The 14,034-nt window shown below is 47.0% G+C and overlaps 1 protein-coding gene across 3 annotated transcripts in view; it reads left to right on the top strand.

Annotated features, from left to right (window-relative positions):
• MLXIPL (MLX interacting protein like) overlaps window positions 1-14,034 on the top strand; it is a 138,997-nt gene that overhangs the window by 99,724 nt on the left and 25,239 nt on the right. For 2 of the 3 annotated variants that reach the window (XM_075333291.1, XM_075333293.1), the window contains exons 8-10: window positions 4,447-4,583; window positions 4,864-5,332; window positions 7,908-7,969. In XM_075333291.1, coding sequence (XP_075189406.1) covers window positions 4,447-4,583; window positions 4,864-5,332; window positions 7,908-7,969 — 668 coding nt within the window. The remainder of the gene's footprint in view (window positions 1-4,446; window positions 4,584-4,863; window positions 5,333-7,907; window positions 7,970-14,034) is intronic. The other variant, XM_075333292.1, reaches the window with a different exon arrangement.

Genomic DNA, 14,034 nt, shown 5'->3' with positions numbered 1-14,034 from the left:
GACTCAGTAGATTTTCGATATGTAATCTGAGGACCGCATGATATAGGGGCTGAGAAGCAGATTTCAGCTATGCATCACTGATTAGACTGTGTGCTGTTGTTTCAATACAATGACTGTTTTATCAGCAGGAGATTATCACGAACTATGTCTCACATGAGACCTGTTCTAAGCACGCCCCGAGCACTGATTAGCAGCTGTCACTTTACAATGTATACAGAGAGCTGTGGTGTTGGCAGTGTCAGTTTTCTTTGTTCTGTTACATTGCTATGTCTAAAAACTGATTGTGTCACATCTGCTGTACCCAGTAAACTAAGTAATATATTGTTGGATCAGGTTCTCTTTTCCTACTTTATGCTGCTCAATGGCTGGAAACTCCAGTAAACTTAAAGTTTGCCTTAAAAGGTTTGCGGGCCTCAACGGTAACGGACTGTCGGACTGCACTGCCGCCGTGTCACGAAGTCCGACAGTTAGGCACTGAGTTCACCTGGTGGGTCACACAGTGGGTACCGTGAGAATCACTAGAAGTGACCTCAGATGAACTTAGGGTCTGACTGTCGGACTGTGCTGCTGCCATGAGACACAGTCAGACAGTCCGGCACTGAGTTTACCTGAGGTCACTTTTGGCAGCTCCCAGTGTCCCAGAGCCCACAGTGAGTGGTCATGTGTTCTAATGTCACCACTCATGGCATCCAGATGTAGCAGAGTCGGAATTGTTGTGGGATGTTGTGTGATTTACATCTGAACTGCAGGGGTGTTTTGGGGGTTAATAAATTGGTGAAAGACTGTTTTTTTTTATTTAAAATAAAGGATTTTTGTGTGGGGGGGGGGTTCTTTTTACTTACAGGGTTGGTAATGAGGGGTCTCATAGACACCTCTCCATTACCAACCCAGGGCTTGATGGCAGCTGTGATTTATGACAAATCACAGCAGACATCAACCCCATATATTACCCTGATTGTCACCGCACCAGAGCAGTCGAGATGAGCCAGGCAAAGCACTACAATTGGCACATCTAATGAATACGCCAGTTGTGGGGTGTCTGCTGGCTGCTATTTTTAGGTTGGGTCTGGCCAAATAACCATTGGCCTCCCAGCCTGAGAATACCAGTCCCCAGCTGTCTGCGTTATCTGAGCTGGTTATCAAAAATGGGCAGGAGCCCACGTCGGTTTTTTTAAAAAATTATTTATTTAAATAAATAAAAAACATTGTGGGGGAGCCTTTATTTTTGATAACCAACCAAGATAAAGGAAACAGCTGGGGGCTGCAGCCCGCAGATGTCTACTTTACCTGCACTGATTATCACAAATAGGCGGGGACCGCACATTATTTTTTTTCACTGCTCATGTCAATCACAGTAATGCCAGGAGCAAAGATGGCTACGGTATTACTGTGATTGTCAATCAACCCCACATGTTGAGTGGCTGAAAATCAGAAACCAAACATGCAGGGAGGGGACTCAAATTTCGCGAGTGTACCAAAATACTTGTGCAAGTAATGAATAGTGTCGAATATATTCGACACTTTGTTTATGATTAGTGTACTTGTCCCTATTATGTACACCCCTTTCACATGTAAAACGCCATGGAATTGATGGCGCTATACTAATAAATAATAATAAAATAATAATAATAATAATATTCGCTCATCACTAGTTGTGAACACTATGCGGACTGGTAGTTGGGAGCTTATTCTTGCCCATCACTACTGATTATTGCTATTGTTTTACATAACCATTGCTAACAGGCTTAAGACAAAAGGGGCCTTTACACACTGAGACTTTCAGCGATCCCACCAGCGATTACAACCTGGCCGGGATCGCTACAAAGTCTCTGGTGAGTCTCTGGTGAGCTGTCAAACAGGCAAACCTGGCCAACGACACAGCGATCCGGACCTGCAGAACGACCTAGCTAGTCAAACACTGGAAACGAGTGATGTGTCACAATATCTGTCAATCACTATTCTCTGTCAGTCGGTCTCTCCCTCTCGGTCTCTATTCTCTCCCTGTCGGTCCGTCACTATCTCTGTCCCTCTCTCACAGTCTGTCGGTCATTTTCCCCTCCTCTCTCATACTCACCGATCCCCGATCCCCAGCGTGGCGCTGCACGGCATTCACACTGCTGCGGCGGCTTTTACTATTTTGAAAAAGCCGGCCGCTCATTAAACAATTTCGTATTCCCTACTTTCCCCGCCCACAGGCGCCTATGATTGGTTGCAGTGAGACACGCCCCCACGCTGAGTGACAGGTGTCTCACTGGACCCAATCACAGCAGCCGGTGGGCGGGTCTATACTGTGCAGTGAAATAAATAATTAAATAATTTAAAAAACGGCGTGCGGTCCCCCTCCAATTTTAATACCAGCCAGATAAAGCCATACGGCTGAAGGCTGTTATTCTCAGGATGGGGAGCTCCACGTTATGGGGAGCCCCCCCAGCCTAACAATATCAGCCAACAGCCGCCCAGAATTGCCGCATACATTATATGCGACAGTTCTGGGACTATACCCGGCTCTTCCCGGTTTGCCCTGGTGCGTTGGCAAATCGGGGTAATAAGGAGTTATTGGCAGCCCATAGCTGCCAATAAGTCCTAGATTAATCATGTCAGGCGTCTCCCGGAGAAACCTTCCATGATTAATCTGTAAATTACAGTAAATAAACACACACACACCCGAAAAATCCTTTATTAGAAATAAAAAACACAAACACATTCCCTCATCACCAATTTAATCAGCCCCAAAAAGCCCTCCTTCTCCGGCGTTATTCATGGACCTCCAGCATCGCTTCCAGCTCTGCTGCATGGAGGTGACAGGAGCAGCAGAAGACACCGCCGCTCCTGTGAGCTCCACGCAACAAATGAGGTGAGTAGCGCGATCAGCTGAGCTGTCACTGAGGTTACCCGCTGTCACTGGATCCAGCGGTGGCCGCGGGTAACCTCAATGACAGCTCAGCTGATCGCGCTACTCACCTCAGTTGCTGCGTGGAGCTGACCGGAGCGCCGGTGAGTAGCGCGATCAGCTGAGCTGTCACTGAGGTTATCCGTGGCCACCGCTGGATCCACCGCTGGATCCAGTGACAGCGGGTAACCTCAGTGACAGCTCAGCTGATCGCGCGGCTGTCTTCATTAGCTGCGTGGAGGTGACAGGAGCGGCGGTGTCTTCTGCTGCTCCTGTCACCTGCATGTAGCAGAGCTGGAAGCGACACTGGAGGTCCGTGGATTACGCCGGACAAGGAGGGCTTTTTGGGGCTGATTAAATTGGTGATGAGGGAATGTGTTTGTGTTTTTTATTTCTAGTAAATGATTTTTTCGGCTGTGTGTGTTTATTTACTGTAATTTACAGATTAATCATGGAAGGTTTCTCGGGGAGACGCCTGACATGATTAATCTAGGACTTATTGGCAGCTATGGGCTGCCAATAACTCCTTATTACCCCGATTTGCCAACGCACCAGGGCAAATCGGGAAGAGCCGGGTACAGTCCCAGAACAGTCGCATCTAATGTATGCGGCAATTCTGGGCGGCTGCTGACTGATATTGTTGGGCTGGGGGGCTCCCCATAACGTGGAGCTCCCCATCCTGAGTATACCAGCCTTCAGCCATATGGCTTTATCTGGCTGGTATTAAAATTGGGGGGGACCGCACGCCGGTTTTTTAAATTTTTTAATTATTTATTTCACTGCACAGTATAGACCCGCCCACAGGCTGCTGTGATTGGGTGCAGTGAGACACCTGTCACTCAGCGTGGGGGCGTGTCTCACTGTAACCAATCATAGGCGCCTGTGGGCGGGGAAAGTAGGGAATACGAAATTGTTTAATGAGCGGCCGGCTTTTTCAAAATAGTAAAAGCCGCCGCAGCAGTGTGAATGCCGTGCAGCGCCGGTGATCGGGGAACGGTGAGTATGAGAGAGGAGGGGAAAATGACCGACAGACTGTGAGAGAGGGACAGAGATAGTGACGGACCGACAGAGTGAGAATAGATACCGAGAGGGAGAGACCGACTGACAGAGAATAGTGATTGACAGATATTGTGACACATCACTCGTTTACAGTGTTTTAAGTCCCCTTTACACACTGAGACTTTGCTGCACAGCGGGAAACAAAGGACCAAAGAATGGTCCTGAACGATTTGTAGCGATCAGCAACTTCACAGCAGGGGCCAGGTCGCTGATGTGTGTCACACACTGCAATGTCGCTGGGGAGGTCGCTATTACGTCACAAAACCGGTGATGTTACAGCGATATCGTTTGCGATGTTGCAGTGTGTAAAGCCACCTTAATGCATAGGATATTCCTCACATGTCTAGACCTAATATAGATTTCCATGCTTCCTAGCAAGTATGTGCTTTAGTTTATGCAATAAATTGCATGGTTTCTCACTGTAACTATATGTGCTTTATGATCCTGCTATAGTATGATCCTGCTATAGTAATTTAATTTTCTATTTATGTTCCGAGATTTTTTCGGTGGTCCTCGTTCTCTTCATTCTCAACAACCTCCTCTTTGTTATCAAGAAAGTCATGGCTACCCTACATATAATGATGAAACCAGCAGCCAACCACATCCTACCATTCCTTGCCCAAGATTACCACAGGTTGGCCGATATCTCTTTTTGATTAACTATATGTGAGCACTTTTCTTCATGTGGGTTTTTTTTTACTTTACATTTGGCTGGTTCAGACACTATCGTCTATTTTTTTTCCTATTAACCTTTCTAGTTCCTCTTACACCAGTTGTAATATTTCTCTGATTCCTTCCTCCGGCTCACTTCTCTTTCCCTCTTTGACAGTCTTTTTTCTTGTTATGTTATTAAATATAACTTTTGTTTACTGTATATTTCTTGATGTGTATAATGAACCTCTTTATTTTGTCAGCCCCACAGCTCTTATATCTCTCGGCCAGATTCCTGTTTTCCTACTTCATCAGGATACGGTGCTGCCGCAATGCCATGTACCCCTACGAACACTGAAACCAAACCACTGTGCCACTACCCAGAATCTGGTGACAGATACACCACTGAATCCTTCCCTTCTGCCCCAGCCTTACCCATTCATTGCATCTCTCCAAATCTACCGATACAAGATCAAGAGCTGTTGTTCCCACCAGTATCCTGCCCCAAACGTCCATATAACTCTGTGGCCACTGATGCCACTGTCTTAAATCATGCTCCCCCTTCCACTATCCATGCAGATGTCTACCCTCTCTACACAGAACCATCACCACATATTGATGCTCCCCATGTCTTTCCAATGCCCAAAACTAATACTTGTATTGCACCTAACAAACCCAGAAGACCATCTGTCGAGAGATCTCTCTCCAGTGTCGGTCAGCAACCGATTTCAGGTAAGGACAAGCAGAATATTCAGAACTAAGATGCCATTTGGTAAACACTGTAGAACAACACTGAATAGACAATGGCTTACCTACTAAGGTGTGCAAGTTAGCTCTCCCAGAAGGAAGAACATTGTCTTGTTTATAGCTACTTCCCAATATTGATATTAAGTAAGTCAGTGTCTTACCCTTAACCAATCCTTCCATATGACCAGGAATATTAATGTCAGGCAATCTCCCTCCGGGAGAGAGCTAATTTTCATATCTTTACTCAGTCGGACACAGTCTTCATTCAGACATTCATGAATTTTTTCGAATGTAAAAACGCGGACCATTGTTCATCAGTGTTTTCGATCTAATTTTCATCAGTATTTGGTCAGTCTCAGATTTTACTATTAGTGTTTCATCTGTGATTTTCATTGATGAAATAATAAATTGCAAATCTTCTCTTATCCATAAGAATGTTATTCATGAACAGCTCATGGACTGCACATTGATGCCATCTGTGTGCTGTCTGTGATTTTTATGGACACATACACTCTTTGGGTAATTTTCATCCGTGACTCGGATTAAAAACAGGATAAGTCTTCATGATTTTTTCAGACACAATGTCATGATGACTATGGGATAGCGGGGAACCACGGCTCCTTAGCTGTCCCTCAAGCTAGGGGGCTCTATGCTTTCCCTAACCTCAGGGATACTCCTGATGGTGGAGAGACCTGTGTTTCCTTCCTGGATCTGCTTCTGATCAGTTTGAATCTAATTCCACCTCTCCCTTTGTCACGCTCCCAATGTCCCAGCACCACTCCTTACCCACTGATCCGGTCGCACCATCCCAGCACCGCTCTGTACACACTGATCCAGTCAACGTGCCCACCGGTCACGGCTGCCGCTCCCGCTCGTGCTCCCCTGCGTCCTGCTCCCTTATGTCTGACTCTGAGTGGTCTGACTCTGAGTTGTCTGGCTCTGATTCTGAGGCTCATGCTTCTGTATAGGACCAGGCCGCGCCCACTCTCCTGGTCTTATAGCCCCAGCACACCTGAAGCAGGATATGACATAGGGCTGTGCTGGGTATATAAGACTGGCCTTTCCATGTGGGCGGCGCCTGATCAACGTGTCTTGAAGCTAGTCTTTGAAAGCTAGGTGCTCAGGTCCCCTTGTGCCATGTCCCGTTACCTGTACTACTGCTTACTACCCGTCTTTCCTACCCGGCACCTGTACCAGTATACCGTACAGTCTCCAAGAACTCTGTGACCCCAGTGACTTTGTTCTACCCATCCCCTGTGGGACGCTGTCCCCATCCCGGCCACGCTAGTGCTCCGGCTACCATGTACCCAGGCCTCCGGTGGGGTGCACGGTCCAGTGGATCCACCTCCTGGACCTTACACCCTTCCATCAGGGAGTGATGGGACAGGAGTAAGATGAAACACACAGATTAAGACCGATAAGGGAAAACCAAAACTCTGTCATGCAGCACGAACACACAAAGGTTCAGACAAAAAAAAAAATCAGGAGGAAAAACGAGAGCAGGAACGAAGCTTCAAAGCAACAGGGGTAAACTCTACCAAGCAAAAAGCACAACTTTCACAAGAAAGTCTGGGACACTACAGCTCACAGATCAAACTATAGCTGGCATGGGTGGAAGGATTCAACCAGCATAAATAGGAGGGGAGCAGATGTGATAGACCTCTACACATGTGTTCAAAGGAACAAGCAGACCAGCAGAGATTAACTCTTGCTAGCCTGCCTATGAATCAGCACACAGCAGGTCGACATTTGAGTCTGCCTGTGTTGATCCCAGACACTAGAGAAACCACCGGGCAGCGTGTCAGAATCTGCAATGTGAACAGAGCTCAATGCTGCCATGACAGTTGAAGTTTGTGCAAAATTCCATGTGACACAAAAGGTCCTGGAAAAAAAAACAGACATGTGAACATCCCCATAGACTATTATGGGTACTTGTTCTATGAGTGAAAAACATGGACAGAACATATATATGAAAAATTGAAGTCTGAATGAGGTCTAAGATGTTGTACAGCATGAGAAATCATGTAACAGATAGTAAAAATTATAATAATAAGCACATAACTGTTGTATTGTCCACAGAGGCATAAAATTCCAAGCTCGGGAAGTTAAAGGAGATGTCTATAAATTGAAGAAATTAAAGCACCTGCTGGAAATGTTTTAAAATTACCCACCAACACCTGCTGGTCTTTGATGACTTTTTTCGGCACTGCTGTGCTGTGCATACAGTGGCCTCATCGTAGGTGCGAGTGTGTACGACACAGACCACTTCAACTAGTAATTGGCTCCAGCGGTCACCTGTATATGTGGCACAAAACCGCTGAGGAAAGAGTACACAAATACAATAGCAAGATTACTGGATAATGTCTTGGGGGTTCTTTTTTATTCACTATATGGTTCTGTAGACCTGGGCTTTTTAATATTGTGCTAATTTAGAAATAGTACCGTTTTTTTTGGGGGGGGGGGTTTATCACATATTAAAACCACTAAATATGACACGTGATTGTCTGAAAAAAGGTAAGAGTTTCCTGTTTCTGAGAATATTTGTATTTTTATTTTTCAGTACCCAACCCAGACTCTTCTTCAAATATGCAATCATGTGGACCTAATGGACTCAATACAGTGGTAATGGTGTTCCAAAATGTTAAGCACCTCACTAAAATCTCGTTATTCATTCAACATATTTTCACAATTTAAATACCTAAAAAGCAAAGATATTTTAGAGCAGCTTTGTCACCAAATGCTTGTTTAAATGTCTGTATTGTCAAAGTAAGTGCACCAGCCTCTTCAGGTGTAAAAGATCTCATTAACATTGTATGGAGTTTGTATTGTGACATCTGGTGAGAGGGTCATATGGATGGGTGCATTACAAATTCTGCTGATTTTCCCTTGAAACAGGCAGAGGTTCATCTCCACTTCATTGTAAAGGCCCCTTTGCACACGGAGACTTTCTAGCGATCCCACCAGCGATTCCCCACCTGGCCGGGATCGCTGGAAAGCCTCTAAACAGTCACTGGTGAGCTGTCAAACAGGCAGATCTAGCCAACGACGCAGAGACATTCCAGCAATCCCGGACCTGCAGAACGACCTCGCTGGTAGGGAATGCTATAGCACACCTACGGGCTAAGTCACTAACGATGTCGTAACGGTGTCAAACACACCGATACATGCTGCGCAGCGGGAAATGACCAAAGAATGGTCCTGAACAACTTGTAGCGATCAGCAACCTCACAGCGGGGTCCAGGTCGCCGATGCGTGTCACACACTGCAATGTCGCTGGGGAGGTCGCTATTACGTCACAAAACCGGTGACGTTACAGCGATATCGCTAGCGATGTTGCAGTGTGTAAAGGGGCTTTAAGACTTAGGAATGCACAGGTGACCCTTAACTATGGAGATTCTCTGTGCACCCTTTTTAGTGATTGGGCAGAGTGCTGAAGAATTACTCTGCCTGCTCATGGAGAGAACTGTTTGTTAGTTCAGTTAGGCCAGTTTCACACATCCTTCTTTTTGCCGGTTTCGCGGATCCGGCGTGCTCCCGTACAGTGAATACAGTACAATGACAGCACTGTAACTTCCGGGTCACATGCACCGGTCACATGACCGCACGTGACCGGCGCTTGTTGCGCTGTCATTGTACTGTATTCACTGTACGGGAGCACGCCGGATACGCGAAACCGGCAAAAAGAAGGATGTGTGAAACTGGCCTTACAGCCACCCTTGTTAAGTCACAGCTACCCACGATCCTTTTTATATATATATATATATATATATATATATATATATATATATTATTTTTTTTTCTGCTCCGACCTATATGATTAGTGTAGTTAAAAAACAGACAGCTGAACAGAATCTCACATTTTCTTCCTCCACCAACCAAGGATAGTGACAGCTGACCCTATTTAGCTTGATTACAGCGATGTGGATAGTAAATTCTTCAGTATCCTAGAAAATCAGTGTGGATGCAGGAATTAACCTCCTAACTTCTGCAAACGATATGAAATTATAAATTGCTCTACTAGTCTATATGAGGGATTGTGACTTTGACCCTTTCATCTAGACCAACATTGAGGTTGTAGGTTTCTCAAGATATCACTATATAAACTGTATGTATCATTAAGAAGATCTCTAAGGGTCCATGCCCACGATCCAGACACGCTGCGTTCTAGACACAGTGTCATCCCTTGTGCGGAGATGCAAGTGTACTCTGCAGGAGACCACAGCGACCTGTGCCCACGATCAGGTTTTTGCCCACGATCAGATTTTCGCTGTTTTCTTCCACCGAGAACACTCGTGTCTCTGCAAGCATAATTGACATGCTGTAGCTCAGGAAGCCTCACCGCAGATCATTTTACGAAAAAGAAGCACAGTGGGCATAAGATTTCAATAAATCCCATCCATAGCGCTTGTACTGTACAACGCAGCGTTTTGGACACAGGGAAAACACACTGCATCCAAAACACTGTGAACCCTGATTATGGACACGTACCCTTAAGCGTGCTTTACACACTACGACATCGCTCAAGTGATCTCGTTGGGGTCATGGAATTGGTGACGCACATCCGGTCGCTTTAGCGATGCCGTTGCGTGTGACACCTATGAGCGATTTTGGATCGTCGCAAAAACGTGCAAAATCGCTTATCGGTGACATGGGGGTCCATTCTCAAATATCGTTACTGCAGCAGTAACGAAGTTGTTCCTCGTTCCTGCGGCAGCACACATCGCTCCGTGTGACATCGCAGGAACGAGGAAGCTCTCCTTACCTGCCTCCTGGCCACAATGCGGAAGGAAGGAGGTGGGCGGGATGTTCGTCCCGCTCATCTCCGCCCCTCCTAGTCTATTGGGCGGCAGTTCAGTGATGCTGCTGTGACGTCGCTGTGACGCTGAACGAACCGCCCCCTTAGAAAGGAGGCGGTTCGCCGGTCATAGCGATGTCGCAGGGAAGGTAAGTCCGTGTGACTGGTCCAGGCGATGTTGTGCAACACGGGCAGCGATTTGCCTGTGTCGCACAACCGATGGGGGCGGTTACGCACACTGGCGATATCGGTACCGATATCGTAATGTGTAAAGTAGCCTTTAAACATCATAATCTGGGGATGTATTTAATTTGAAAATCCCTGTGAGAATGGTGGCATAAGAGCATGTGCACAAAACTTCTTAAAAATGCTAAAAAGAAAAACCTATGCAGTGCAATGTGAAAATGACTAGCTGTTCATTAGCTAAAGGGCACGTTACACGCTGCGATCTCGCTAGCGAGATCGCTAGCGAGCGTACCCGCCCCCGTCGGTTGTTCATCACGGGCAAATCGCTGCCCGTGGCGCACAACATCGCTCGGACCCGTCACACTATACTTACCTGCCTAGCGACGTCGCTGTGACCGGCGAACCGCCTCCTTTCTAAGGGGGCGGTTCGTTCGGCGTCACAGCGACGTCTCTAAGCGGCCGCCCAATAGAAGTGGAGGGGCGGAGATGAGCGGGACGAACATCCCACCCTCCTCCTTCCTTCCTCACTGCTGGCGGCCGCAGGTAAGGTGAGGTTCCTTGTTTCTGCGGTGTCACACACAGCGATGTGTGCTGCCGCAGGAACGACGAACAACCTGCGTCCTGCAACAGCAACGGTATTTGGGAAATGGACAGCGTGTCAACGATAAGGTGAGTATTTTTGATCGTTAGCGGTCGCTCATACGTGTCACACGCAACGCCGTCGCTAACAAGAACCGATGTGCATCACGAATTCCATGACCCCCAACGACATCGCGTTAGCTATGTTGTTGCGTGTAAAACGGCCTTTAATCTTTTTGAGCTTCTTTTAACTGCTTAAAGCTTCGAAAGACACAAAGCTGTTATAAGCAATGACCTGATTATTCTTTAGAATCCCCCACTATTGGTCACTTAATGTAAAAAAAAAAAATAAAAATGCAAAAGACAACACATAGAATGCCAAAAAAGATGCTTTAGGAAGAACATTACCATCGTGTTCCTGAAGTGTTTTTCAAAACTCGGCCGGTAAGAGGGCTGCGAAGACGTGCACAGACCCTAATCCTTTTGAAGCGGTCTAGCCTGATATTAAAGTGAGCTCTATTGGAGCTAATAAAATGCTCATTTTAAAATCAGGATTACACAATCACTTGGAAATGGGTTTTCATAGTAAGTCCAACATTCTCACCAAGTCTAAGGGCGGCTTTGCACGTTGAGACATCGCACGTGCGATGTCGGTGGGGTCAAATCGAAAGTGACGCACATCCGGCGTCACTTTCGACATCGTACTGTGTTGCATTCACCGACATTTCCATAATGCCGGTGCCGCGACAGGTACGATGTTGTTCCTCGTTCCTGCGGCAGCACACATCGCTGTGTGTGAAGCCGCAGGAGCGAGGAACATCTCCTTACCTGCTGCCGGCCACAATGCGGAAGGAAGGAGATGGGCGTGATGTTTACATCCTGCTCATCTCCGCCCCTCCGCCGCTGTTGGCCGCCTGCCATGTGACGTCGCTATGACGCCGCACGACCCGCCCCCTTAGGAAGGAGGCGGGTCGCCGGCCAGAGTGACGGTCGCAGGGCAGGTGAGTGCATGTGAAGCTGGCGTAGCGATAATTTTCGCTACGCCAGCTATCACACGATATCGTACCTGCGACGGGGGCGGGGACTATCGCGTGCGACATCGCAGCATCGGCTTGCGATGTCGCAACGTGCAAAGCCCGCCTAAGAGTTCTATTTAATTGTAATGTTAAAGATTAACCTACCACTCCAAACTACGTAAAAGACAAAAAGGATTTGAGCAAACGGAAAGTTTTTTATTTAGATCAGGTTGTCCCCCCCAAAAAAAAAAAATATATCAACTGACCCAAACCGACCAACGTTTCAACCAGATATTTGGCCTTTCCCAAGCTTAATCTTACAAGGATGAGGAGATTGTGCCACTATGTGAGGTGCTTAATCTGTGGCATGGAGAGCGAGTTAATGGTGTCTGGGGCTTTTTGTCTTTTATGGTTAAAAGTGCTGGAAGAGACAATAAGCGCAAATTGAGTCTTATCCTAAAACACAGTTAAGGTCCAGTCACACTAAGCAACTTACCAGCGATCCCAACAACAATAGGGATCGCTGGTAAGTTGCTAGGAGGTTGCTGGTGAGATGTCACACTGCGACGCTCCAGCGATCCCACCAGCAACCTGACCTGGCAGGGGTCGCTGGAGCGTGGCTACACGAGTTGCTGGTGAGCTCACCAGTGACCAGCCCCCAGCGCCGCGTGGACGATGCTGCGCTTGGTAACTAAGGTAAATATCGGGTAACCAACCCGATATTTACCTTGGTTACCAGCGCACGCAGCTACACGTGCAGGGAGCAGCGCACACTGAGCGCTGGCTCCCTGCTCTCCTAGTTACAGCACACATCGGGTTAATTACCCGATGTGTACTGCAGCTAAATGTGCACAGAGCAGGGAGCAGCGCACAATGCTTAGCGCTGGCTCCCTGCTCTCCTAGCTACAGCACACATCGGGTTAATTAACCCGATGTGTCCTGCAGCTACATGTGCACAGAGCAGGAGCCGGCACTGACAGTGAGAGCGGCGGAGGCTGGTAACAAAGGTAAATATCGGGTAACCAAGGACAGGGCTTCTTGGTTACCCGATGTTTACTGTGGTTACCAGCCTCCGTAGAAGCCGGCTCCTGCTGGCTGCACATTTAGTTGTTGCTGTCTCGCTGTCACACACAGCGATCTGTGCTTCACAGCGGGAGAGCAACAACTAAAAAATGGCCCAGGACATTCAGTAACAACCAACGACCTCACAGCAGGGACCAGGTTGTTGCTGGATGTCACACACAGCAACATCGCTAGCAACATCGCTGCTACGTCACAAAAGTTGTCCGTTAGCAGCGATGTTGCTAGCGATGTTGCTTAGTGTGACGGGGCCTTTAGCAAAGGTGCTGTAAGAATAGACTCACCTGGTGTGGTTGTGAAAGTCACAACCACTGTAATGGAGTACATACGGCTGCAGCAGAACCCACATGGAGATGCAGTTCAAATATGGAGAGAAATGGGTTAATAAACCATAGGATCCATGTAGAAGGAATGATTTTATTTGTCTACGCGTTTCAAAGTCTTATGGCTTCTTCCTCAGGACTAATTATATACAAATGATTTGTCCTGAGGAAGAAGCCATAAGGCTTTGAAACGTGTAGACAAAATCATTCCTTCTACATGGATCCTCCTTTCTATGGCAGCGCGGGTTTATTAACCCTTTTCTCTCCATTTTTGTGTTTTATGTCATTAGGAGTGCCAGGTTACTTTCTAACATTTGATATATTTTTCCTGGGCACCCGCTTTTTGAGCTGTGAGCAAGAATACTCTATTTGGGGTTTACTTAATACTTAATTTGTATTGTGAAGTCTGGTGCTGGTGACAGATCTGCTTTAATGTCTTTACTAAAGATGAGGGAACCCGATGTTCAGTGTTCGTACCAAACACAGACTTTCCAAAAAAACAGAGTTCGGGTGTGGAGTTTGGATGCCTTACATACGAACACCACTCATGCGAGCATCGCTGTGCTCGGATACACTCCGTGCTCAGCCCAGTGTGAGCCACTTGCAGTGTTTGATTGGTTCTCACTGAGGGTAACTAGAGCATGAGCAGATGTAGTGTGCACCATCACCCCCCCCAAAATGGAGAAACCCCACCCAGGGGAGTGATCT

Source organism: Anomaloglossus baeobatrachus, chromosome 2, assembly GCF_048569485.1.
Source record: "Anomaloglossus baeobatrachus isolate aAnoBae1 chromosome 2, aAnoBae1.hap1, whole genome shotgun sequence".
Taxonomy (NCBI): Eukaryota; Metazoa; Chordata; class Amphibia; order Anura; family Aromobatidae; genus Anomaloglossus; species Anomaloglossus baeobatrachus.
This window is presented reverse-complemented; position numbering and strand designations above follow the sequence as displayed.